Raw genomic sequence first — 27,194 nt, forward strand, 5'->3', positions numbered from 1 at the left:
TCACTGTGTCTTTAAGCCATATCCGTGGCGTTGAAAAAACAGATCATCTACGATGCGACCTGGATGCGACGCGTAAATCTGTTCTTTTTTTTTGCAAGCGACACCGTCGCACTTCGCTGTATATACTCAGCTTTTTTACCGTTATGTTTAGCTGTCAGGCTGATCATCAAGGACGCGTTGTAACGTTATAACAACACATCAGAATAAGCGAACTGCGAACATCTTCACTCAAGAGCGATGTTTCCATTTCCATAGATGGAGGACCAACATGATCATGTATGTTTATGTTTTGTTGACTTGACACCACTTGACTACCCTCTTCTTCTAGCATTAGCCACATTAGCTAAACGTCAATGCACGCCTCCAGACCGTAACATCTATTTTGTGCTTTGACATTAGTCGTAATGTGCGACAACACAAAAATAAAATACTTTAAGATGTAAATACATAATCTTTAATCAAGCTAAAGTTATACTTTAGCCCGACAGACGTTTACTGTCCAGCCTTGTTTACCGTTAGCTAGCGCAACTTATGCTAATGTCATCAACCATATGACTAGCTCAAAACGGTGTTTTTGTTTTGTTTGTTTTTATTTTGTTTGTGTATTATTCTTAATAATATTATGGTTAGCAAACTGTGTTGATCTCTCTGATAAAGCATTGCTGGGTAATAATTAGTGGTTATTGTCCCAGGTTATCCGATTGTTTCAGTCCTGCCTGTCCTGCAGTCAGTTGTAATTACAAGTCAAATGCATTGTTGATGGCAACTTGAATAGTGAATGATGAGAGCTGAGCTGTTGTGTTTACTGTCTGGACTGGAGATGTGTGAGACGATACAATACATTGAGATAGGGTGCATGCAACGTTACCTTTTGCTTTGCTAAATGTGGCTACTTCCCTGGGGTGATATAAACATGACAGTGCATTCATTTGCATTAGCAATGGCAACATTACAGTTGCTTTGCATTACGTCCCTGTGGTGAACTGAAGTTTACATAGCGGTTACATTGTGTTTTGGTGATGTAAAGGTTGTAAACCACCAGTTGTTCTCTTCTCAAACGGTTTAATGTAGGACGCCCCATACAAGATTTGTATTCTTAAAATGTTTCAAAAATGTCCATGTGTCTGCATCTACAAACTCACAATGCAATGCATGACACATTGCCAGCTTAAAGTGGTTAAACTGATTTATATGTTTAATGTATATTAACATATTTCTCTGGGGACCCCCTGGAACCACCTCAAGGACCCCTGGGGTTTCCCAGACCCCACTTTAAGAACCACAGATCTAAACATTTACTTTGCAGTTTGCATTGCATTGACTACTACCCTGTTGGTAGCCGACAGGCTTCTTTTGTTTGAAGTGGGAAATTTGGTATATCCTAGTCTTATTTTATTGGCCTAAAATATTGCCAAATTTTTAATAGGGGTTTATATGTGACCATAAGGTTTTTTGTGCAAAACCAATGCTTGGAATGGATTCAGAATCATGAAATGTCACGTGCTACTTAAAGCATAAATGACATTTTGACATTTTTGCCTTTTTATAAAGGATGTCAATGGTATGTATGTGTGTATATATATATATATATATATATATATATATATATATATATATATATATATATATAGACAATATTTTAGGCCAATAAAAAAAAACGATATACCAAATGTCCCACCCCACAACCCCGGCTGCCGGACTATGGGCTCTAAACATCAGTTTCTTTGCATTGGCTACTTCCTTGTGGTGATCTAATTGTGGACTAACTAACCCCCAACAACTTTATTTGGTATCATTTCATTTGTTTCAGATCCAAACATTTGTGAAGCAGCAGGACCGCCTGGCTACTTCACATCCAAACCTTTGAGTAAACAGTGACTATGACCCATCTGTAAAGATGGGAGGAAGTGGGTCTAAAGCCAAAGGTGTCTGGCCTTTCTCAGGCTCTGGAGCTGCTGGCGAATCATCCAGTGATGGGAATGAGCAGTCTTTGACTCGACTCAAAGGCTGCCGAAATGCAACACCATTTGTTTTCACTAGAAGAAGGTGACTAATGGACACGGAATGACCAATTTCACTTTCATTCTGCCTATGCCTAATCTTGCGTAGCAAGACGATCCGAGATCTCCACCTACTGACATGACTGGTGACATCTAAATTCAATGCTGCTTTAGTATATGATTTGTTTTAAAAGCAGTGGCTGTAGCTTTGTAAGCTGGCGTTCTCTCGCTGCTGTTGTAGCCGTTACATTGAATTAGATGTCACCAGACATGTAGGTGGACTCTCTTAACCCATTTTGACCTGAGATCAGATTCTAAAAATGTCTTCTACATCCTGACAGTTTTCTGAAAAAGCTATGTTTCTATGTCAGTCGTTATTCGATTTTTCTAAAATAGCAGACCTACAAGCTCGTAGCACGTCACTCGGGTGAATGTAATGCACAATCTATGTAAAGCGCCTTGGATAAAGGCGCTATATAAATGCACCATTTACCATTTTAGCCTATGCCTATTAACCTGCCATTGTGTTCTTGTTCTTTCTCTCTATAGCTCTTTGTACTATGATGAGGATGGTGATCTTGCCCATGAATTCTACGAAGAGACCATGGTTACAAAAAATGGCAAGAGAAAGTCCAAGCTTAAGAGGATTCAGAAGAATTTAATTCCTCAGGTGAGTTTTTTTTAGAGAAATATTAATCATGTTGTTAATTAGGATGACAAATTTATACTCTGCATTGCGACTTGCCAAAAAGAACATATCTTTGTAGATCTGTACTTTTTGGCAAGTGACACCGTTGCTGATGGAGTATAAATTCAAAACAGTTCTGACACCAATCAGTGGTTATTTAGGGGGGGGGGAAATCACAATTAATGTGACTATTGTTCTTTTCAGGGAATCGTGAGGCTCGACTACCCTTGTATCCATGTAGATTTCCCTGTTGTCCTCTGTGAGATGTGAAACATTGGTCTCTGGTCGACAACCATGAATACAGATACAGGTCTGTATGGCGACTGGCGAGTCATCTTGGTTCCACTCTGAACACCTGAGAAGAAGGAGACATGCTCCAGTCTAGTGTGCACGCCAACGTAGCATCACACATTTATTCACTTTAACCCTAGTGTCTCTATTTTGGATATGTCATTATAGGTGAAAAACTTCCAAAAATCCCCCCAAATTTCAAGATAAAAAAATAATTTATTAACAACTTATTTTCCATCCCAGTAGTGTACACAGTATAGGATACAACAAGTGTGGGTAATCACAGGAATCACACTTTTTTGGGGGGGAGTTCTCAGTCGTTTAACCTATCCTTATATTGTGTGTAGCGCACACTACCGCGGAGCCAAGACTAAAAGACTTAATATAAAATCAAAGCAATCAGATATTCTCGCAATAGTAGGCTAGTTTTCCTTTTGACCATCAAAATATGTGTGGGCTGTGGGGCACGGAAATTGCTAAAATCCCTTGGGTGTGCTGTTTTGCTAAAGACTGGAGCATATGCCAATGACCGACAGGGACAATTTGGATTAAAGCTAAATAACTGTGATTTAGCAAAAATGTGAACATATTTGAATATTAACACGATTAGAAGATGTCCTGTTGACTTAAGTTCAGTCAATTAGAATTTTACAGAGATTGAGAAAGATTTGTTTTTCACAGGAAGTCTTAGAGCATACATCAAGATAATTGTCTTTTCCTCATTGTGCGAGTTTTTCGCATGAAAAAAATATATCCTTGATGTGAAAAGGCTTTAACAGTTCTGCCCCTGTGAAATGTAGAGAAGAGTGTTTGCTTTTGTGTCTGTGTATACATGCGTGCATGTAAGGTTGAAAGGTGTGTAAGAAAGAAAGATGGAGAATGTAGTGTTGGAGTAATGAAGGGTTGTGAAACTCCTTGTATATACTCGTTGTAATATATTATCGTGTCTAAGTCTGTCTCTGTCCTTGGAGGTCAGACCTGCACTAGTGAACATATGATGTACATAATTTCAGATCTTTGAGTTGGAAATACTTGAATAAATGCTTTACTGTGCTAAATTTGTTGAGTGAAAAGGTGTCCGCTTCACCATCCCAGCACACATATTGTTGTTTATTTATAAGATTCTTGTTCTGTTGTTTTGATTTGAAGGAAATGGTTAAAGAACGAATACTTCTCTTTACACGATAGCAAAATTTAGTTGGTAAGTTGGTAAAAATATTTGGACAAACTATTATTTTAATCATTGTTTATCATTATGTACTCAAATATTGACATGACATCACTTATAAAAGCGCTAATGGGATTAATCCGAGGATTAGCAATTTGAGAAATATCTTCACATATTTCTTGGGATCTTCATTGAAAATAGCTGATCTGCAAGCTCACTACTAGGTTGTAGATGGATTACAATTATACTAATAGTGATATATAAATATATAAATACAATCATGACATGACCAGCTAGACACCCAATTAAAATAGAAACCTCATAGATTATATAAATGTGTATGTGGCTTAATTAAATGACCAGTGCTTGGCTGTTATGCATCCACGGTTCTGTGCGCCGTCAGCCATGCACATTTGCTTGATACTTGATTGTTTGATAGAAAGTCCAGATAATAAAATCCTTCCAGTTCCTTCTAAAGTCCTTCTGCTATGACACAAGTATGAACTGAGCAAATCTGCACCATTAAAGTAGTGTAATAGCATGAAAAAGTCACTGTTTTGTGTCTCTCCTAGGCTAGGGTCCTACTTGCCCCACAACAAGGATGCGGGCTGGAAGCGACAAATGTTTACGCTCCCTTTGGGATATATTGCTGGGCCCTATAGGAACAAGGCTTTATTTTGATAAGCGAATCCAAAAGACTAGACATTTTGTTTGAACACCTGTCCTCTAGGTGGCAGCAGTGCTCTGTTCAATACATTGTGGATAGGAGTAAAGGACCATAATTTGTTCTAACTCAAGTGCAGTAACATTATGAAGTACATCTCAGTAACACCACAAAGATGTACTTCGTAATGTTAATGATCACGTTTCAGACCTCCAGTTCTAGGCAACACAGAATGGGGGGACTTTTTTATAATTATACATACAATATACTGTACATTGTGTACAGTATGGACTTGATAATGATTAAAAGTACACAATAAAAATGATCCCAGAAGACAAAGATAGTTGTAAGAAAGGGCTGCATCTGGTGTGATAAAATTGATTGTCCTAGTTTGTGGTGGTCTGAAAGTCAGATTTACACTGGCGATGAAAATATAATGTGGCAAAATAGCCGATGTACAACCTCAACAAGTTGCACCCGCCATGCGTTACTACTTGTGAGCTTGTAGGTCTGCTATTTTAGGCACACAACACCGTTGTAAGATGGATCATAAAACAGGCATAATGGTTTAGACCACATTAGTGTGTTTCAATGTGTTGCTGACATCAGTCAACATAAGGAATGGGTTGGATTTTCGTTTGCAGACGTTGTCTGGTCTCTGTATGGTGTGGAATGTGGTTTGAGGTCCAGAGGTCAGTCACTTTGATGTATCTACTCCCCATTGCTCTTTGATGTTAAGTGCAGGACCATGTCTGTTTTTCAAAATGATGGGGAGCTTGTTATATAATGTATGAGCTTCATACCTTTAGCAGTGTGTAATATTTACTCCAATTAACTACACAATGTAGGCCAATGGCATGGCCAGACTAATATCAATGTGTAGATATTAGTCTGGAACTTCGGTGTAGAAGATTTATTTCCGGCGGTTACAAACACATTCCAATGTCACAGCAAATATGTCTCACTTTGAATAGTGGGCTCTCTGATTTGTCACCCCACAACTCTGGGGTGAGCGAAATGTAATTCAAACTGAGATCAATCTCTCCAGGGATTTTTCCCCCTGTGGCAGATTTGTCTGGTTTCTAGGAGGAGTGCACTTCAGAATCATTTTCTGTCTTGCTATAAGGCCTACGATGTTGTTCAGTAGATTAACAATGATACAGATCTTGTGCAACTATCCTTGCTTATGAACGGTGCTCTGTAGTCGAAAGCATCTAATTTAAAACAATTAACAGGCCAGAACCATTTGGATCATAATGAAGAAGATGGCCATTATGGTGAGGGCTCAATATTGATGGAAAGGAAAAAGAGCTATTTAAATTGAAGCAAAAATACAAATATAACCAAAGGCAATCCTTTAATCTGAAACATTACAATTATATTTCACTGACTTTCTTAAAGCTCAAAACTGGATTCAGATTGGATTTCTAAATCTGCTTGATTCTGTTCACAGCAAGTTATAATTAAAGTTTCAGCAGAAAATACAATACAGTGGAAATTATGGACTTTGAAATTGAGAAATGCAGTTCTTATTGTTCTGGACCAGTGGTAACCAACCTTTTCAAGCCCAAGAGCCCATTTTATTCAATTGTAAGCCATGATCTACCACTAAAATATGTTTTAAAAAACCACTTGTTTTTTGCGATTTCTGACAGGCTCAATGCATGTGCACACATCCAGACAAAGACTATAGTTTAAGAATAAATTCTAATATATAATGAATGCCTAAATATTAAGACAAATGTATTAAAAATATACATATTAGGACAAAAATACAAATAAAAGAAAACGCAAAGGACATGAAATTAATTGCTTATACAGCACAATATTTAGTTTCTCAGTTTGTCAGTTTGTCCAAATGACAAATGCATACATGACCATATATTTGAACAGATATGGTGACCGTGACAGATACAATACTCTCAGGGTCAGCACACCTTAATGAGACTGCTGTGACGTTTTGAAATCTGGTTTATAGTTAGTGATTGCCAGTCTGAGGGTGTCATTAAGATGTGAGTCATTCATACGAGTTCTAAACTTGGATTTTATTATTTTCATTTGTGAAAAGGCCATTTCACATAATAAGTAAGTGGAGCCAAAGTACAGGTAGGCATGCAGCTTGAGTGCACACGACACAATCAGTTGAGGTACCAGGTCGTCTCGCCCCTTTTCCAACTCGCCCCCGCGAAAAGTGAAGACGGCTCGACACAGAATTTCGAAAAGTGAAGACGGCTCACCACAGAATTTCGAAAAGTGATGACGGCTCGCCCCGAGCCGTGGATACAGGTAGATTTTTGAAAATGACTCAAATCATGAAGGCAGCGTGCAATTTACGTGGAATCTTTCGGCTACTATTGTGAATCAGTGGACCATGACAGCTTAAACACAACTCTTCTTTACTTTCAAAACTCATAGTCAATAATAAGGCAAAGCAACATCATCACACATCATGTTGTATGTATGTCAAGACTGAAGGGGCGACCGCTCTTCCCGTTGGGGCGACCGCTCTTCCCGTTGAGGCGACCGATCTTCGCCGCTTTGGGCGAGTTGGAAAAGGGGCGAGCCGTCTTGTATTCTCAGTTGATAGGGCCTACTTGTCTCTGCTAACAAGCGACCAAAAGTCTTGGTCTCTAGCTCTGCCCTGCAGTTGACAGTCATTTACTAGTTCAGAAATCTCCATTTCATCCGAAGTTAATGCAAACACAAATCCTGAATGAACTCCTAGCATCGCCGGGGAGTTCATTCAGGGCACCGTCAGACACCGTCTGTTGTCATTGATAGGATTTTATGAAGAGGAAGCTTGTACTCATGCACTGTACTGAATGCATTGTACACATTCTCACCCTGGGTCCTTTTTTTCAATGGAATAAGGGCAAGAAAGTCCTCTTTGGTGGTAAAATCAGGAAAAAAACATTCGGACAAACACAATTAGCTGGGCAGTGTCCGTGACATCAGTGGACTCGTCAAACTGAAGTGAAAAGTATTCACAAGTCTGTTCTGTTCTGATATGCATGACTATTATGCACAATGTTGTGCATCACAACACGGGGGTTACCGGAGATACCGTCAAACAACAGAACAAACAAACTCCGCAGTTGATGGCCCAATACACACATCTGGGACTGGGACCATCACTGCGAGCTATTCTAAATCCACGTTCTGTGTAATGGTAGTGATGGCTGCCTGTCAGTCTGACACCCGCTCACTCCGGGATCTACTTGAATGGCTCGTGCGAGCTACTGGTAGCTCGCGAACCCCTGGTTGGTTACCCCTGTTCTGGACCTTCAAAATTGTGATCAGTTAATATTTCAGAAAATACAATATTTACACACAATGCTTAATCACAGAATATGATATATACCTGAAAGAGAGAGAGAGAGATGGGTAAGGGCAATTAGCTGCAGTTAAAGGGGTATTTATTTACCAATCCCTTTCAATATACATTATCTGTGTCTATAAATGTACAGTAGAAGCACATTAAAATATCCCTTGTACATTTGATGAATTATCATGTGAACCAACTATATAGTAAACATGAGGATATTGCTTGTTTGGGTTGTTTGGGGGATGCTTGTTTGGGTTGGAAAACATTGGGGTGGAATTAGATATACAGTACGGTAATGTATGTTCAACAAACAAACATACAAAAGGGACAGCCCATAAAGTTTCTTAATCCGAGAAACCTTGATTTTAGAACACATTCACAATGGTCTGTCTGTAACAAATAATTGTAACTTGTAGCATAAAAAAGGATGCATGTATTCTTTGATTTGTTGTCCTATAGGTCTCGTGAATCGTAGGCTGTATATAGCCCCACTAGACACCATCTTCAATAATGAATGTAATTAACTGTAATTATACCTATCTGAGCTAAGCAAACATCAAATTCTAATCTCGCGTTTTAACACATTACAACAAATAACATGTTATTATATCTGCAGTCCGCCGCACAAATATCTCTTTATTTAGAGAGTCAGATCAGATAATAGATCAAAACATTTTAAACAATGGTCATTAAAGGCCACAAATTCCTGGCAGAGTATGTTTCTGTCTAACTTATCAACTCTGTCTGTGCATATGACAGTACCATTGTTTAGTCTTTACTGTGGGTTGTAGCCCTGTTTTCAGTAGCCTCGGGGGTTACTGAAAACCAGGCACTAAAACGTTGCTCGGCCTCTGCAGAGGAAGCGGAAACATCAAACCAACCAACATCAAACTGACCAGAGCTTCCACCTGAGGTAACAATCTTCACACGTCAAGTGTGCATTATACAACCAATCATAAGCAAGAATATAATCATGTGATCACAGTACGACGGAATGTCTCTATAGGCAGAAGTCACTACTGAGATCAGTCTGCGTACTGTACTCACTGTACAGTAGCAGTGTGTTAACAACGTCATTGCTCATCAGAACAGCAGAGTGTTGTGCTCTCTTCCTTGTACAATGGTTACACTAGCACTAATCTCTCAAGAAGAGATGATTTATTTTTAACAGAATGGGTGCTCTAGCATAGTCAGCAACATATTGTACATTGAGTACAGAGAAAAACGGTTTAAGCATTAAACAAGTAATAAAATGTTCAAGGTGACAGAATAAACTGCTTATTCTAACAAAACTGCTTGTAGCCTAATGATTCAACATCCAAAGACTTCATCAGAGACTTCATTAGAGTGTCCGGCATCCGCCCTTGAGACTGGGAGGTTGGGGTTCAATCCCCGTCCGGACGTCATACCAAAGACGATAAACATTGAACCCAATCCCTCCCTACCTGGCAGTCAGCATCAATGGTTGGATTGTAAATTCCTGTGACATACCAGCGTCATGTCCAGGGGGTGTTAATTGTTCATCATGCTGCCTCACGCTATGGAAACAGGAGATAGGCTTCTGACCTATGGGCCACATGGCTCTGGGACCATTGGTTCCCAACTTCCTTAGAGCATATGCCTTTCATGCGGAAGGTTGTGGGTTCGAACCCTGCCTGGGGTCGATGTCAGCGAGGGCAAGCGGTCGCAACGGGTTCCTAACGCCAAATCAAATGGGTCCAGATCTGAGCCAAGTCTCCTGAGGAGGCACGTCTGAAGCCTGTCCTGGATGGGGGTATCCGGACGTAAAAACGAATCCTAAGTAATAAAGTGTAAAACCGAAATGCCTAGACACAGCATCAGTAGCCTATACACAGACATTGGTCTGTGGTACCAATTTACAGGTAGGCTGGTAGCCAAAACGTGCCATAATCCTCGAAGAGGCTGTTCGCAAAATGAGGTGACAGCCAGGGTGTGTTTTCAGTTTCCCTCCCATTGTTTTCGCTTCCTGATGGCGTCGACCGACCGTCCGACTGATGTAATGTTCTGGAATCAAGAGGTCAAAGGAAAGCAAAATCTACAGGAAACTGTCCATTTCTTTGTTTGCATGCCGCCATTTCATTCACACAAGCATTATATACACACATTATATTTTCCTGCAACGCACAGAGAGGCAGCAGACTGATGACACTGCAGGCAGGTGAGTCAGCAGAGTTTGGTGAACAAACAGCGGAACAGCCCCTGACACAGGAAGACAGTTCACTTCCAGACCTCCATTGGCCACCCAGCAAGCTCTTGACATCCTTTCAAGGAAAAGTACATCTAAGCTTTTTGAAAAACTGCTACTAAACCACATGAACCCTATATAGTATCTCTATTCTGGGGGGCGGACATTCTGAGAACATTTGAGAGCTAACAGAGCTTATAGATTGGCTACGGTATTTTCTATGGGTTTTGGGCCCTGGGTGACCCTGGTCATTTATTTTATTATTATTTTTAATTTATGAAACCCATTCATGATCTAGAATCTAGATTATATATAGAGTCTAGATATAAATGAGAGTCCAGGCTTCCTTACCCTGCTGTGATAGACCAATACAACACACGTACCCAAACACAAACACAAACACAAAGTATGAGGGGACTTTCGTAAAACCTTGTGAGAAACAGCAGGAACTCCCTAGTGCACTGGGCGATTACCTGATTACCTTCTTGACTCATGTCACGCTCATGTCATGACTCTCATTACCTCATGTGCTAGTTGGGATGAGGAGCACATTCAGCGACAGACTCATCCCCCCTCTCTGCCACAACACAAAGTGACTTGGACAGTCCTTTGTGCCAGTAGCAATCATGCACACAACCAAGTCGGACCCCCCATTATGTTCTTCTCTCTTCTCTTTGTTCTAGAGACTCTGGCACACTTGCTCATGGACTGCAGTGGTTCTCAAACATTTCATTTCCATAACTCTGAGAGTGTGCAAATACATTTGTACGGTCTCATATTTGGATTTTGGACCCCATTTTGAGAACCACTGGACTATACTGTGATGTACACTATAGAACCAATTCAATTCAAAGGTGCAACATACTTTTCAATAGTAGGCCTATAAGCTAAACCGTCCTATACTGAGTTTCAGTCTTACTGTTGCTGCTGCTACAACCCCAGAATCTCCCCACAGGGATCTTATCAGTAAAGGTTTATCTTATCAACTGTCATCGCTCACATCTATAGTGCCCATGCAGTCCTCACTGTGTTTTATCTGCTGTTACAGGCTACTTGGCACCATAACTGCATGTGGTTCCTTCCTTCAATGAGCCAGTGGCCGTCATCACGTGCAGAGACAGTGACATCTGCATGCCAGATGGCTTTTTTGCCCTGTCCGAGATGTATTTTAAGTCTGCCAATGCCTCTGATCCAGTTCATTAACATAATGTAGGTTTTGTGTTATGTGCTACAAAGTTCACACTTCACAGTTGTTCTTCACAGTTGTTCTTTACAATCTGTTTGACACCTGAACCACTGAGAAATGGTTCCTTGAACCACTGAGAAATGGTTCCTTCAACACATTAAAAAAAGAGCCTTATTTTTAGGGCAATGGCATTCCTGGTAATGACCTATGAATCTTGACATTGCAATGAATGCTTCAGTACAGTGTATCTGTTTCACGGCAGTGGGCAAACGTCTTGGGACCGGGCCGTCTCATTCCTTGTTGGAAGGGACATGTGAAAACCATTTAAGTCAGACGAAGACCAATAAAGCGACCAAATTACCACTAATCAACTTAATAAACAGAGTTATAGAAAACGCGGGGCTTAAAACGCAAGTTGGTCAAAGAAATAAGACCCGCCTTCAGTGTGAAGTAGTTTAGATGTCGCCACTCCCCCCTCTCGCAGTGAATGGAACATCCTGAAGTGGTTTTGGCAGTCGGGGAACTGACAACAGCGCAGGGGGTAACGTACCGCTACACAGCGGCCAAGTGGGACAAGTTACAACACTAGTTGCAATCTTCTCTCCGTTGTTCATTTATTACTACGCAAAAAAAGTTCCATGCATTTTTGTACACTGCCAGTTTGTTTTGAAGAAAACACAAAACGTGGCTTGAACTTTCAGACTACTTTTGGGAATGCTTCCTCAGTCTACCAATAAAGGTAAGTTTTGTTCGCTTGTTGAGAGCTCATTTTACTGTTACTTTTTGTTGTGCAAAACAAACCAAAGTCCTTCTAAAAACAATAATGCATCAAGCAAGCATGTCAGGTAAATACAGGATACATAAATCATTTTGATCATATTCACGTATTACTTTATAAGGAACAGTGATTCAAATACAAACTACTTTGATCACGAAGTAAATAGTTTATAGTGGAGCAGAGCGTGGCGCTTCCAATTCACACTGAGGTCACCATAGCAATTATACACAAGAGCCCTCAGCCTGGTGGTAATGTTATGTACAATGCATTGCATAAGTGTCCACAAATAGCATTTAAATACAATTTATCTGCCCTCCCAAAACTAGTCTCCATTCGTTTTGAGACACTTTCATTGTCAGTGAAAATCACACTATAGGTTGGTTAATCATAGGCATAGCTATGTAGTCATTTCTATTAAGGCACATACAGCATGCCATACTTTATTTTTGACTGGATTATTAACCACTATCTATGTTGTAATAGGCATGTATACACTGTAGGCTAGATTAATCATTTATGTTATGACATATTCTATTCTATTTTAAGTGGATTATCTACCGTATATTGTATTGAGCACCTTTTATAAGGCAGCCATCCAACTGCATTACAATGTCCCTCTTTCGAAGAGGAGTAGTGCTGTTGTTTTTTTGTTTTGTCTTTTTTTGGTTATTGTTGTTTTGCTTTCTTTATATCAGTAATGTCTTGTAATGTTCATTGTTGTTTCTTTGTATATTTGTATTGTCATTTGTGTGGAAAAAGGAAAATAAATACATTGTTGAAAAAATAAAAAATGTCCCTCTTTCCAGGAGAGCAGAGAGTGAAGGTCCTTTCTGTAAATAAACACCAGAAGACATGTCCTGGTCTCAGCCTGACTGCACAGTCCTGCTGCTGCTTGTGCTGCTGTGGGACTGCCTCTGTGCTTTGGAACTGAAGTCAACGAGATGGCCCCTCTATTCTCAAAAGCCCCTGATCCTGGCCTGGAATGCCCCGACAGAGGACTGCGGCCCGCGTCATGGCATTCGTTTTCAATTGGACCAGTTCCAGATTGTTGCCTCACCCAACGAGGGCTTTGTTAAGCAAAACCTCACCATCTTCTATAAGGACCGCTTGGGTAAGTATCCCTACTATAAACACGGTGACGTTCCGGTGAACGGTGGCCTGCCACAGGTGGCCAGTCTCGCCGAGCACCTGGAGAAGATGCCAGAAGGTGTGAATAAGTACATACGTGAAAAAGGGGCCAAAGGCCTGGCCGTTATCGACTGGGAAGAGTGGCGCCCGCTCTGGATACGCAACTGGGACACCAAAGACATATACCGCAGTCAGTCGCGCGAGTTGGTGAGCCGAAAGAACCGAACCTTGCCCATAGAGTACGTATCGAGGTTGGCCATGCAGGAGTTTGAGATGTCGGCTCGGAAATTCATGCTCGAGACTCTGAAATACGCCAAGAACCTCAGGCCCAACCAGCTGTGGGGGTTCTACCTGTTCCCCGACTGTTACAATCACGACTACCTGCGCACTCTGGAGAACTACACAGGCCGCTGTCCCGACGTGGAGGTGGTCCGCAACGACCAGCTGAAGTGGCTGTGGACCGAGAGCACGGCCCTCTTCCCGTCCATCTACATGGGCACGGTGCTGCGGTCCTCGCCCTCCGGACGCCAGTTTGTCCGGAACCGCGTGAAGGAGGGGATGCGTCTGGCATCGTCGGGACACGGGCTGGCACGTCCTGTCTTTGTGTACACCCGGCCCACCTATGACAAATCCCTGGAAGTGCTGACGGAGGTGAGGGACCCCTTAAGTCTACAGATGTCATTGACAGGACATGTCATTATAGTCAAAGCATTAAAAAAAAAAGAATTAGCTGTAGCACAAGCTCAATGAATCACTTTGCGGTGTGTTGTAAGCTTGTACAGCTTGTAGGCTATTTGAGCTATTTTAGAAATAGTGGTGATGAGACTCCTGCTGCTGATTTTTTTTTTTAAACTTAGATTTTTTTTGTACTGGTCATGAATTACGCTGTACATTTTCAAAGTATGCATTATATTAACAAGAAGAAGAAGCAGAAGAAAAAAATAAAAAACTAGCCGCAAAGTCCTATGGGGTAACTCAGGATATAACTTTTTTTCCTTCAACACTTTCTTCTATTGAGCTGAGCACTCAGTCACAGTGTAGGTGGCTGAACTATTCAACACTCCCTTCTCTGTCTCTCTCTTTCTGTTCAGCATTATGCTGTCTCCTTACTTTTCCTTATCTATAACCACAGTCCTTTCCTGTTCTTTTTAGCAGACCCACATCCCAATACTCTTTGTATGTATGGGGGCAGGATGGGTGTTGGTTGAGTTTACAGACCTCGCGGGTGCCCTATAGAGTATTTCCTTATGGCGGAATGAGCGGATAACAGCTGATAACTTAACAGAGGCTTATGTTGCACTAACTTTATGACCCCATCATCTGTGACATTGACGTTCACGGTGCATGTGTGTGCACTTTCTCTTTACAGACAGATCTGGTCTCCACCATTGGGGAGAGTGTGTCCTTGGGCGCTGCTGGCATTATCCTTTGGGGAGAAGCAGCGTATGCTAGCAGCAATGTAAGTAGGCACACACCTTGTTGGTGAAACCACATAATCAACCACTCAAAGCTCGATATATTGATGTCAATGGTGATGTGGTGGTGCGTATATGAAGGTATACGCCGACCCTATGCCCACTTCCTTTTCAGTGGGCGTTGTATATACTCACTTCTAGTGTGCAGACATCCGTTTTAGCCTTGTCACAAACATGCACTATCAATACATGCCACGCGTTCGACCATGTCATCTCTGCCCAGTGGAAAAGTCAAGAAAACAGCCTGCATTTTCTTGCTCTGCTTCACACTCACAGTGAGCCTGCACGGACGGACACACGCACACACACACACACACGCACGCACATACACACACACACACACACACACACACACACACACACACACACACACACACACACACACACACACACACAGTCACACACACAGTCACACACACAGTTGCCCAAATGTAGCCACCCCGCCCCGATTGAGCTTCCTTTTTCCATCTCTCCGTAGTATGATTTGGCTTCAATTTGTTCAGAACGGCCAAAAAACACCCCCAAAGAAATGCTGTTTGGAAATATGTAGCATTTGAGGTGAATTAACACGGAAAGGCAAAGGATTCCAACAAGCAATGCTACAGAACAGTACCAACCAAGGCTGTTAACATAATAAATCTGGACACTCTTTTGAACCTGGACTAATAATGGTGATGATGATTATAGCAAAAACTGACAGCAGAGCAACCATGTTTTGTCTGTCATTTTCTCTATTATGTTTCTGTGCTGGTGACAATATCTCCTTTGGGAACTAATAGTAAATAAATTATCATCAAAACTACCTCAAAACAACTATACACTACACACGTTTTTCCCAGTCATGATATAGACTACAGACATTCTTATATAGTTATGTTTATCTTCAAGTATCCAAATTTGTTACACTCTCAACTTATTTCGTGGATTCAATATTGACATTATTCAAGGTATCTCTTTTTTTATTTTTGTGTAGATTACAAAAGGCAAAGCATATCAAATGTGTGGGTAATCCAGTTCAAGTGAATATAAATAAATGCAAAGGCTCCATTACAAACAGCCAATGAGGTATTGATGTTCACACACGTTACCTCATTATGGGACCATTAGGAAGCAAATTTTTGCCATAGCCGAAAAGTAACCTTTCAAACAATGCTGGCCTATAGTATACAGTACTTTTGAGAAACTTGTTACTTTTTGAGTATCACTTTAAGTTGGCCAATATGATAATTTCAGTGTGTGTCACTGTTTCTGTTTCACTGACTTATTTCCTGTTTGTTTACGCAAGGGCCACCTTGCAATACCACCTCTGCTTGTAGTTCTGCAAGTTTGCCTGGTATGAAATTCCCAGAATTAGACTTGGCTTGATTTCAGAAAATGTGCTTATTTAAAGTGCTGAAGGCAAATCGTGTTAATTTATTACATACATGTTTTCTAGGGGTATTAAGGGCTGCTGAATCCAAATCTGCTGTATGTATAACTCAAAAATGGATGCTAAGCCCAAAAAAAAAAGCCGGCCACCACTATACTGAAATATATTACATAGCATCTTTTTGACCCAAAAAGGTATAGAAAGGTTTTCATATACGGGGAATCCAATTAAATATTCAGATTTCAAATTAAGTGTGAGTAAATTGCGTAAAACTCATATATGTTGTCGCATAACGTTAACCTCTGTTGTACTTTCATTACATCTGATAATCTGATATCATCATGATGTGTGACTGAGTGGCATAATTTACTTCCCTGTTTTATTACTGTTAGTTGTGTAAAGAGATAAGAAATGTAGGTTTATGATTTCCATGAAACCATGTGGTTTCAAGAGAATAACACAGCTCAGCATATTTCCTGTCAGTAGGCTGGGGTGCAAAACCCAAACTCAACTGTACTACACCATGCCATACATATTAGGGATATTAGTGATACCAGTGGTCCTTGAGGGGGTTCCAGGTGGTCCCCAGCTAAATGATAGAGAGTAACCAAATGGACCCTTAGATCTTTAACTCTTGAGAGCATAAAATGAAACGAAATTTGGTTTCATTTTAAGCTCTCAAGAGTTACATTATTGTTAAACATCTGCATTACTAGAATTTACAAGAAGTCTACACAATTAGAGAATGTAGAAGAATTGTCTTTCCTGTTCTCTCCTAATGGTACCAACATCAAATACAGCATGGAATTGTGGACACAATCTTACATTTTGGTGGCTCAATTGCCGAAAAAATAATGGGCCTTGACATGAAAAAGGTTAAAAACCACTGCCCTATAGTACAGCGAGACTATGGAGAATATACCATCAGCATTTAATATTTGTATTAAGGTTTTGCAAAAAAAAAAGAACAGACAAAGGAATTGAAAAGAAAAAGAGAGAGAAAAAAAAGGGGAAAAAAGCATAAACAACAAAAAAAGAGAGAACAGGGCATGATTTCAAATCAATGAGTTACACTGCTAGAGACATATATCATATGGAAAGTGGAGGACACACAGATGCTGCATGCAGACTAAATGCTAAGTGGGATCAGTGAGACATTTGAGCAATGTGTTCTAAGAATTGCTGCCAAATCGCATGGAACTTGCTTGAATTATCCATCATAACATAACACATTTTCTCCATGTGTAATATACAAGTCAGTTCAGATAACCAAGAGTGAGGTCTGTTATTTCTGAAATACTAGGACTGGATGTGAGGTCTGTTATTTCTGAAATACTAGGACTGGATGCAGTGGCGTGCACAGACATTTAGAGGGGCAGGGGTTAGGGGTCAGGGGTCAGTGGCGTGCACAGACATTTTGAGGGGCAGGTGCTCAAGTGAAAAAAGTGCACCTTGTGCAGCGCGTGGAACCGGCCGGTTGCCTTAATAGTGTGACTGAGATTTATAGATTTTGGGGCCTAAATAATATATTAGAAGCTATTTCATCAAGAATTGATCAATGTCACCATGGTCCACATACTGTAGTCAGTACTGTACAAAAAAAAGAGCTTTTTATGCTTGCAGCATCCAACAGCATATTGTTAAAGGTGTACTTCACTGTCATGCACTTTAATGTCTAGACTTTGAGCTTCCTGATAATCTGATCATAATCATAATGATGTGTGACTGAGTGGCATAATTTACTCCCCTGTTTTATTACTGTTAGTTGTGTAAAGAGATAAGAAATGTAGGTTTATGATTTCCATGAAACCATGTGGTCATTATGATCCTTATGGGTCAATTGGTGGTTTGAATGCTCTTGAGTTAAAGACACCCCCTTGGCAAGATACCAATTTTATCCAGTGAGGAATGAGAACCAGGCACCAACCACCTCTCAACCAGGCATGACTGAACTACCAGGCACGCCTGGTCGAGAAAGAGGAAGTACTTAATCTGTAGTAAATTACCACATAGAATTTGGCTGTCTGCAATGGTGTGGCTTTACATTGCATGACAGGGCATGTATTCATGGGGTTCTCTCTCCTGATTGGATACAATTGGTATCCCAACCTGAAAATGTATTTCATGTTTACTAAAGAGCTGGAGAGATGAACAGATATAGCAATGGTTACTATTGGAATGTAGAGCTTTGACTTTTGAACAAGACAAAACAAAACATTTGTTGAAAAGATTTGGTGAAGAGGGAAAAAAGAAGCATATAGAGTCAAGTATATAGGCTATGGTTTATTTTTATTTTTTTTAAATGTATTTTTATTGAGGCTCTGAGATTTCACAACTGTTCAATCACAATTCAATGTATATAGAACCACATTTTTCTTTTTTCAACATAACATAGGAAAACAAGAAGAACCACAATACAGACATTACAATGCACAGACAAAAAACAAACACAAACAAAAAAACAAAAACAAAACGAGTACACCACAGTCTTGACATGATTACATTACAGGTCACCAGCGTCTTTGTTGTTCAATAAGGTACATTGAAGCACAGTCTAGAAGGGTCCACTGTATCTAAGACTGGTTCCCATACCTTTGTGAATCCTTCCATGTTATCACGGAGGAGATAAGTCAGTTTCTCCAGAGGAACCACAGTCATTACCTCCTTGTACCAATCATCCAGTGTAGGAACGTCTCTATGAATCCAAAGCTTGTCTTCCTCGCTATGTATAAGAGTATTCCAACCAATTTGGCGTTGTGTCTGGTCCTTGCACTGGATACTATGGTTTATTTTGAGTGTACAAATGGAACCAAAGGATAATGATAATGAGCTTCATTTATAAAGCACATTTCCAAACAAGGTTACGAACTGCTTTAAAACATAAAAAATCACACCCGTGTGAAGTGAGGGGCGCTCTTATCATCTTGCAACATTGAGGAGGGAATTTGTTATCTTAGAGCACCTATGATTAGGTGATGTAATGATGATGTAAAACAAACATTGAATTCTCTTTATTGTTAATGGGATTTAATGTTTGTGTTAGGGACAAAACAAACATTAATTTCTCTTCATTGTCAATGGCATTGTCAACATTGAACTAAAACGGGGCTAGCGCCCCTCACAAATACAGAGTAAAAATCAAAGGATACAATAAACATCAATAAAAACAAATGGCATCAGTTAACATCAATTTAAACAAGTTAAGACAAACATGCAAAGGTATACAAGGAAATTTACATGGATAAAAGAGGAAATAAAAACTGGTGGTACGTGTTTCATAAATGCTTTACTACATTTACAATTTACAATAGAGGTATGTAGCAGAAGATCGAATGCAATGTTAATAATCACATACCGTATAATAGAATGCAGAGAGAACTGTTTAGTCACGTGCCTAAAGACCATTATCCTAGCATCTGTCTAAATTATAACATGCTATCTAAATACATTTTTAACTTTTGTGGTCAAGAAAATACAAACCTAAAGCCCAAACAGCACCAACCATTCGCCATGCAACTACTTGCAACATGCAACTACGGTACTTGCAACCATTATCCCCAATGGCAGTTGCAAGGATTGGTGCATTGTGGCAAGAGGTCACAGGAAGAGTGAAGTGCTAGGGGGGGGTGTAATGCCATAATGACTACATTCCCCCCGCGGGATCAATAAAGGCCTGCATGTCTCTCTTTAAGTGGGTAATGACTGTCTATTTGGGTGTCGTCTCTCCTCCAGGTCAGCTGCTACAACCTCAACGAGTATCTGAAGGGCTCTCTGGGCAAATACCTGCTCAACGTCTCCACGGCAGCGGAGCTCTGCAGCCAGACACTGTGCGGCTCTCACGGCCGCTGCTTGCGCAGACACGCAGACACCGACGTCTACCTGCACCTGGACCCCCTCACGCACAGCATCGTCAGCCAGGGCAGGAAGTGGACGGTCACCGGGGAGCTGGCCGGGGACGCCAAGAAGCGCTTCCACGCCGCGTTCCAGTGTCAGTGCTACAGCGGCTACCTGGGGGAGCACTGCGCTCTGACGGACCCGCTGCAGCAGATAGGCCTCGCTTCCCGACCGCTGGCCCCCGGCCTGGTGCAATGTGTGATCCTGGTGCTGTTTGCTCTCCTCTTTTGTTGACCCATTAAGACCCGAGGCCATAAATCTAGCAGTCTATGTTGATATATCAGTGGTTCTTTATGTCAAGGACTCCAGACATTATATGTATTTGGCCACTGACCCCCATCTCAAAATATTTTGTCCCAGGGACCCCCAGAAGCAAAGATTTGAGTTAAAAGTGTTTAAAATTATATATATATATATATATATATATATATATATATATATATATATATATATAAGATTAGCACAAATTGTCACAATGAATATTTTTTAGCAGATCTACAAGCTCATAGCGCGGCACAGAGTCTGCTATCTGCTATTTTTTAATAGCCAAAGTATAAAACAATGCTTTTTAGTTCAAATCTAAAATGACACAGATGCTTTCCCGGTTTTAATGGGTTAACCACTCGTACCCTAGTGTCCCCTATCCTGGAGGTGAAAATAGTCGATCTACAAGCTCACAATGGCTTGCGTCGTGACATGTTATGAGCCTGTAGATCAGCTACTTTCATGTGATTTTGGTGTGTAGAGGGAAAAAGGAGCCCGGGGGGGACTTCGGTCAGCTAAATAATATAGGGTTTTAAGTGGTTTTAACATACTAATACATAGACATAGCAGTAGTCATATAATTATATGTCAAAGCCTAGCCCCTTCCTCAACCCCTTTTGTCTTTATTTTATTTTTTTAAAGTTTTGTGCGTGTTTGTGTGTGCGTCTTTGTTCTTTTGATTGCTGTAGTGTAAAGGTTAGCATTTCTACGGATGACAAGAAGTGATTTTTTTTCCTCTTTTCTTTTTTTTTTCTCAGAGAAACACTGTGGAAACTGCAGAGCTAGGGTTGTTTATGTGTGTTAATTTTTTCACATGATGGGAGTGGAGGGCTGGCTGGAAATAACTTTGTTTACATTTTGCTCTCTGTCTCCGCTTCCTTCCGCTATCGTGTCATATTCCCATGATTTGCATAGGGGACATCACGTCTTGTGGAGATGTGACTTAGAATTATGTAGGTCAGTATAACTGTGCTGAAATGGAAATGATGCACTAATTCTGGGAATAGCACAAAGGTAACTTTATAGTGCCTTACCTCTTCTTCCATGACCTCCAAATGACATCTGATGTTTTATTATCGAGGTAAATACTATTTATTTGAATGTACTTTTTTAAAGTGTTTTCTTTTCTATACAAGATTGTCATTTTTGTATATCTGAACCATGACTACTACACTCAAAGAAGTTTAAATACACGACACAACACCAAACCGCTCCATTCATTCATCTCTCTCTTTCTCTCTCTCTCTCTCGCCCCTAATTTTGGCAGCACTTTTACTGGAAATGCTCAAGCATTTCAGTCTCGACTGTAAAGAACAAAATGGTGACACTTTTTGTGTTTTATGATTTTTCTCTTACTATGATCTTTTGTTTTTATCAAACTGTTTCACAAGAATAAATGTAATTTTGTTTGTTCAGCTTAGTGTCAACTTTTGTTTTACTCAGCAGCACACGGGGAAATTGTGTGTGTGTGTGTGTGTGTGTGTGTGTGTGTGTGTGTGTCAGAGAACATGGAAGATGCCAGACCAGAGGCCATGACATTGTGAGCACATGACTCCCACGTATTGTGATGGATAGATTTACACACAGGACAAGTCTTTGTAGTACAGAGCTGAAAATATCCATAGTTTAAAGATATAGGTTGCCATGCAGTTGCAATTCTTGGTGGTAGTTTAGACAATTTATTTATTTATTTATTTATTTGACAGGGACAATGCTCATTAATCAACATTTCAGTTTTCACTTCCATGTAAATGTGCCAGAGTTAGCCATAAGCTAATTTTCATCTGTAGTCCCTGAGCAGGCTGCTGAGCAGCCATAAGCAATAATGAGTCACATTGAGTTTATCACTAACTGAAGGCTATTGTGCTGCATGTATAGGTTCGAAATAGTTTCTCCACGATCAGATTGGTTCTTTTGAGAAGAAAACACATGTTGTCACAAAGGGGAGGCAGTTCGCTTCTCCTCAGGGAGAAACACATGTTGCCTGCTGCAGCCCCATAACCCCCTCCCCTTGTAATTGCAGGGTGCCTTAAAGCCATAAGTTATTTTCAACTCCTTTTAAGACCTGCAGCATGACTTACATTCAAATTTCAGGCCGGACAACTCATTATGGTTGCTTCACAAACGTTTAGAGTACCCAGTTCATATACTATGTTGAGGACGAAGTTCTTTGCGGAATAATTATGGACAGTTTTCTTTCCTTGATAATTATGTGTATTTATCTTAGAAAACCATAGAAAACCATTAAAACGTGGTGCGGTATCTAGGGTCAATGAGATATTGGTTATACATGGGGTATTGAATGAACATTTTTTTATAAAGTACAATGACCTGCCTTTAAAATTGGCTGTACCTGGAAGTACCTATAGGGGGCGGCCTCGTCCTCTTGGTTGGTCATGGGAACTCCTCACTAGTTTCCTTTGCTTCCTTCCTTCCCCTTTCGGGTGAAATGTTGTGATCACGAGACTGGCAGTGGTTACAGTGTAGAGTAATACGCACGCAGCCATCTGCTCTTACTGCTATGGGTAAGTTGCGCTCATGCTTAAATGCAATCAATCTCATGACATAAATTACCATTGGAAATCTGGGAGAGTCTGGGGAAAATGACGTTCAGAGAAAAATAGCACATATCTATAACATCACGCTGGTGTACAACTTAATGGCCATCATGTATGACTACATGCCTCATATAAAAAAGGGAAATGGCATACTTCCCATTTTATTCTCTGCTCAAAATTGTACTTCAAAATAAATAGTTTGTTTATGAAAATCCTATAAATAAAGTTATTAAAAAAAAAGAATAATAATAAATAGTTTGTGTCCATTTGTGCAGGTCCATTTGAGGTTGTGCTGTGTTTAAATGTGATGAGTCTTGTTGTTGGGCTGCAGCATGCCCCATCATCACTCTTCACCCAGATGCCCTTCCTCAGCGTATGGAATGCCCCCACGGCTCGTTGCCATTCTCTGTATGGCGTGGATCTGGACTTGGGGATGTTCAGCATCGTCCACAACCAGAACCAAAGCTTCATGGGCGACAACATAACCATATTTTACTCCGACAAAATGGGCCTGTATCCCAGATACTCCCAAGGTACACCTGTTAACGGTGGAGTGCCACAGAATGCCAGTCTAGATGGGCATCTCCGCGTGGCCGCTGATGACATCCACGCTGATATCCCTGAACGGGACTTTCAGGGTCTGGCTGTGGTAGACTGGGAAAGCTGGAGACCAGTATGGGTGAGAAACTGGGACAGCAAGCAGGTGTACTGTGAGGCGTCCAAGGCACTCGTGAGGTCCAGGCACCCAGACTGGAGTCCTGCTCAAATAGAGGCGGTTGCCCGTAAGGAGTTTGAGGAAGCCGCGAGGGGGTTCATGGCAGAGACACTAGCACTGGGGAAGAGGGAGAGACCCCAGGGCTTGTGGGGTTACTACGGCTTTCCCAGCTGCTACAATTACTTCAGTAATAAGACTGTCAACAACACTGGTGAGTGTCCTCCTTTGGAGATAGAGAGGAACAATGAGCTGTTTTGGCTTTGGAACATCTCCTCTGCTCTGTACCCTGATATCTACCTCAGCCTGGACCTGCGTGGGTTTGGCAAAGATGTCCTCCTGTTTACACACCACCGCATCATGGAGGCCATGAGAGTGGGTTCACAGGTGACACCCGTAACTCCACCTGTGTTTCCTTATTCTCGCATGGTCTACACATACTCATTAGACTTCCTCTCTCAGGCAAGTTGTAGTTGTTTTAGTTGCAACATATCAATGTGGGATTGCCATAACAGTGAGTTCATAATCTCTCCACCTTTCTTTATCTGTTCATTATAGGAGCACTTGGTCTATACCATCGGTGAGAGTGCTGCTTTAGGATCTGCAGGGATAGTACTCTGGGGAGACAACACCTATGCCAAATCTAAGGTAAGGGGAGATTATGGAGATAGCCATGTTTCATGAAGTCACCTGTAAATGACTTGCATTAAAAGCGCGTATTCATTTTGTTTGGCTTGTCCCTTGTGTATTATCTCCTCCTAACGTAGGCTTCTTGCGACGCAGTCAAGGGCTACATTGACGAGACCCTGGGCCGTTACCTGGTAAATGTGACATCGGCAGCCACACTTTGCAGCCAGACGATGTGCTCTTCTAGGGGGAGATGTCAAAGGACAGACCCTAAGTCTCGAGCCTACCTCCACCTTGACCCGACTACTTGGAAAGTGATGGCTGAGAAGAAACCGGAAGGAGGCAACAACTACAGAGTCCTTGGACAGATGAGCAGACGTCAGGTTCTGGACATGAAGTCTCAGTTTAAATGCCAGTGCTACCCTGGCTGGATGGGTGAGAGTTGCTCGAGACCAAAGCAGGGATGACATGCTTTTCTGAAGGGTGCATGGTTAGTGAACAATTATACAAAGAAAACAAAATCAAGATTTATTTTTTTATTTTTTGCATAGAAAACCATTCCGGTTAAACGTGGTGTGGTATCAGGGTCAATGAGCTATTGGCTATGGAGGATTGAACATTTGTATTCATTGACTAGTGTCTTTTAAAATGTATTTTACAGACATAGACACTACCTCAGAGGACCCATAGGGGGCGGGTGACCTCATCCTCTTTTTGTTGATCAAGGGAAGTCCTCTTGCATTGCTGCCTTCCTTCTCCCTTTGGTGAATATGATCCTAAGATTTCCCTAGCGTTCAGATGACAGTTCACAAACACACCCAGTCATCTGCTTTAACCACTTGAACCCCAGCCTCGGAAACCCAGACGTTTTATTTCCTGGAAACCTGAACCCCAGCGTCCCTATTCTGGGGGTCACATTCGCCAGAAATAACAGATTGTGAGATTGGCTATTTTCGACGTTGATGTAGAGGGAAAAAAGAGGGCACCAAGTACAGTGCCAACTCAGGTCTATTTACGGTTAAAGTGTTATGTTCCCATTGCAGAATCTTTATTTATTCGTGGTATAATGTTTCTAGCCGGGATGCTCTTCCTCAGACCTTACTCAAATTCCACTATGGGAGCATCATACTGGTGTGTGGAATTTATATTATTTTTCTATTATTTGTCTACAGGTGAGTTGTATTAATCATATCATAATGTGCTAATATCTCTTCTCATGAAAACTACAAAATGATGGAGTGAGCATGAATTCAACAATTTCCCTCACTTACTTACACATGGGGCGGCGGTGGTTCAGGCGGTGGTTCAGGAGTGGCTGGATGGCAACCGCAAGGTTGCCAGTTCGAACCCGGGCTCCCCCAGAGTTAGTGTCGAAGTGTCCTTGAGCAAGACACTGAACCCCTAATTGCTCCTGATGTGCTGGTTGGTGCCTTGCATGGTTTCCGCTGCCATCGGTGTGTGCATGGGTGAATGTAATGCACAATCTATGTAAAGCGCCTTGGATAAAGGTGCTATATAAATGCACCATTTACCATTTACCATTTACACATGCGAACCTGTGATGTGACAATAAAGCTGATTCTGATTCTAATATGTTGTGACCTTGGTGTACTTGTGAAGTGGGCCACTTCAGGCTTATCGCCCAGACTTTGCATACCCTTGCACTTGATATCTGAATATCACCAGACATTAGGCAACATTACATTAGCCTGTTGTTGATATGTGGGGCGTGTGGTTTACACACCACTGAAGGTTACATGAGACATTGTGCTGTGTCCAAAATTACTCCTTACTGGGGCCATAGTTGAGGGGGCAGGTGTGCTAATGATCAACCTGTGGGCCCGGGACCCCCAGGGGGATCCCCACATGATTTTATTTTTCTTTGGGGATGTGTGTGTGTGTGTGGGGGGGGGGGGGGGTCTCCAGAGGATTTACTTAATGTAAAACATTGTTTTCTTACTCGACAGTAAACAAACCAATGTACACTATAAGTGTATTACAATTATTGACAATACAGGGTATCTGCACATATCTAAAGTATCGATTTGAGGAACATTATTAATACCTCCTACAATAAAATAAATAAAAGTAAGGGCCAGTTCCGAATTGCAGCCAACTGTAAGTGCTCTTTTTAGAGCGGTTTTGAAGGAGAGTATGGATTCACACTTCTTTATGACTGTTGGTAGAGGGTAGGCGCATGCATAAAGTAAGTGGCAGAGTGAGTTTAACGTTGTTTAACATTGTTTAACACAATCAGATAGGACTTTCGTTTGTTTGGATGTATGGGCTGTCAAGGCCAGAAAGTAGTTTTTGCCACTCAGTAGGCGTTCCCGCATAACTTCCGGGTATGATGATGTCATGCGCATACCCTCTATTCCACATTTTTGTGGCATAGCAGGAGAACAAATGTAACCCCATGTTTGTGCCAAATCTGGGTTGAACGTGATTTGTGGAGCTCCCTCTGGTGTTGTGATTGTGGACGTCATTGGCGTGTTTTGTTTTTTTCTTTACATTTTTATCCCATGATTTTGTAACCCATTTTTCAACCCCTGTGTCAATTATCTAATGTGATCCTGGGCTCTACACACCCTCCACCAACCTGGGGAGAGCAACGGACTTAAACTCATGCTTCCTTCATGCATGAGTGAGTGTCTTAAGTTGCTCCTTTACACCTGACAGGGGGGTGTTTCCCTGGTTGGACGTAGTGCGTGGAAGGAACACGTCATTGCCGTTTTTGAAGTAGTTTGACAGGTACATGGGTGTCTTTGTGCCATAGTGGATCTTGTAGACCAGGCCCATTGCAAGTTGTTGTACTCTGTCCTCTACCCTGAGCCATCCCACCCTGGCAAAGTGAGCAAGGG

At 41.2% G+C, this 27,194-nt stretch overlaps 3 protein-coding genes and 1 long non-coding RNA gene across 5 annotated transcripts; 3 read left to right on the plus strand and 1 right to left on the minus strand.

The window, feature by feature from the left end:
• Nucleotides 1–75: 75 nt before the first annotated feature.
• Nucleotides 76–4,037, plus strand: tusc2a (tumor suppressor 2, mitochondrial calcium regulator a). The gene is made up of 4 exons (XM_079509621.1): nucleotides 76–276; nucleotides 1,811–2,046; nucleotides 2,550–2,670; nucleotides 2,893–4,037. The coding sequence occupies exons 2-4, from the start codon at nucleotides 1,898–1,900 to the stop codon at nucleotides 2,956–2,958; spliced, it is 336 nt and encodes a 111-aa protein (XP_079365747.1). The 5' UTR covers nucleotides 76–276; nucleotides 1,811–1,897; the 3' UTR covers nucleotides 2,959–4,037.
• An 8,042-nt stretch (nucleotides 4,038–12,079) lies between these two features.
• On the plus strand, nucleotides 12,080–20,551 carry hyal2a (hyaluronidase 2a). Its single transcript, XM_079510027.1, has 4 exons — nucleotides 12,080–12,267; nucleotides 13,113–14,085; nucleotides 14,804–14,893; nucleotides 20,011–20,551. Exons 2-4 carry the CDS (start codon nucleotides 13,159–13,161, stop codon nucleotides 20,404–20,406), a joined length of 1,413 nt encoding a protein of 470 aa, XP_079366153.1. The 5' UTR covers nucleotides 12,080–12,267; nucleotides 13,113–13,158; the 3' UTR covers nucleotides 20,407–20,551.
• A 2,323-nt stretch (nucleotides 20,552–22,874) lies between these two features.
• On the plus strand, nucleotides 22,875–24,807 carry hyal1 (hyaluronidase 1). 2 transcript variants are annotated; one of them, XM_079509284.1, is made up of 4 exons: nucleotides 22,875–22,961; nucleotides 23,270–24,168; nucleotides 24,265–24,354; nucleotides 24,474–24,807. In XM_079509284.1, exons 1-4 carry the CDS (start codon nucleotides 22,958–22,960, stop codon nucleotides 24,798–24,800), a joined length of 1,320 nt encoding a protein of 439 aa, XP_079365410.1. In that variant the 5' UTR covers nucleotides 22,875–22,957; the 3' UTR covers nucleotides 24,801–24,807. The 2 variants fall into 2 exon arrangements, with proteins under 2 accessions (XP_079365410.1, XP_079365411.1); XM_079509285.1 differs by having other exon boundaries at nucleotides 22,881–22,961; nucleotides 23,251–24,168.
• On the minus strand, nucleotides 24,729–25,902 carry LOC306928959. Its single transcript, XR_013790730.1, has 2 exons — nucleotides 25,230–25,902; nucleotides 24,729–25,184 (listed from the first exon to the last, which is right to left on the minus strand). It is a non-coding gene; the product is annotated as an uncharacterized lncRNA (long non-coding RNA).
• Nucleotides 25,903–27,194: the final 1,292 nt, after the last annotated feature.

This window comes from Electrona antarctica, assembly GCF_951216825.1.
Source record: "Electrona antarctica genome assembly, chromosome: 9".
NCBI classification, from domain to species: domain Eukaryota; kingdom Metazoa; phylum Chordata; class Actinopteri; order Myctophiformes; family Myctophidae; genus Electrona; species Electrona antarctica.

What these genes read in the sequence shown, in the direction of transcription:
- hyal2a (XM_079510027.1), top strand. Translation starts at nt 13,159, where the DNA reads ATGTCCTGGTCTCAGCCTGACTGCACAGTCCTGCTGCTGCTTGTGCTG. An exon ending in CCCTGGAAGTGCTGACGGAG is followed by an intron (nt 14,086 to 14,803) that starts GTGAGGGACCCC and finishes TTCTCTTTACAG; the next exon opens with ACAGATCTGGTCTCCACCAT. An exon ending in CAGCGTATGCTAGCAGCAAT is followed by an intron (nt 14,894 to 20,010) that starts GTAAGTAGGCAC and finishes TCTCTCCTCCAG; the next exon opens with GTCAGCTGCTACAACCTCAA.
- hyal1 (XM_079509284.1), top strand. An exon ending in CATTAGACTTCCTCTCTCAG is followed by an intron (nt 24,169 to 24,264) that starts GCAAGTTGTAGT and finishes TGTTCATTATAG; the next exon opens with GAGCACTTGGTCTATACCAT. An exon ending in ACACCTATGCCAAATCTAAG is followed by an intron (nt 24,355 to 24,473) that starts GTAAGGGGAGAT and finishes CTCCTAACGTAG; the next exon opens with GCTTCTTGCGACGCAGTCAA.
- tusc2a (XM_079509621.1), top strand. Translation starts at nt 1,898, where the DNA reads ATGGGAGGAAGTGGGTCTAAAGCCAAAGGTGTCTGGCCTTTCTCAGGC. An exon ending in TTTGTTTTCACTAGAAGAAG is followed by an intron (nt 2,047 to 2,549) that starts GTGACTAATGGA and finishes TTCTCTCTATAG; the next exon opens with CTCTTTGTACTATGATGAGG. An exon ending in AGAAGAATTTAATTCCTCAG is followed by an intron (nt 2,671 to 2,892) that starts GTGAGTTTTTTT and finishes TGTTCTTTTCAG; the next exon opens with GGAATCGTGAGGCTCGACTA.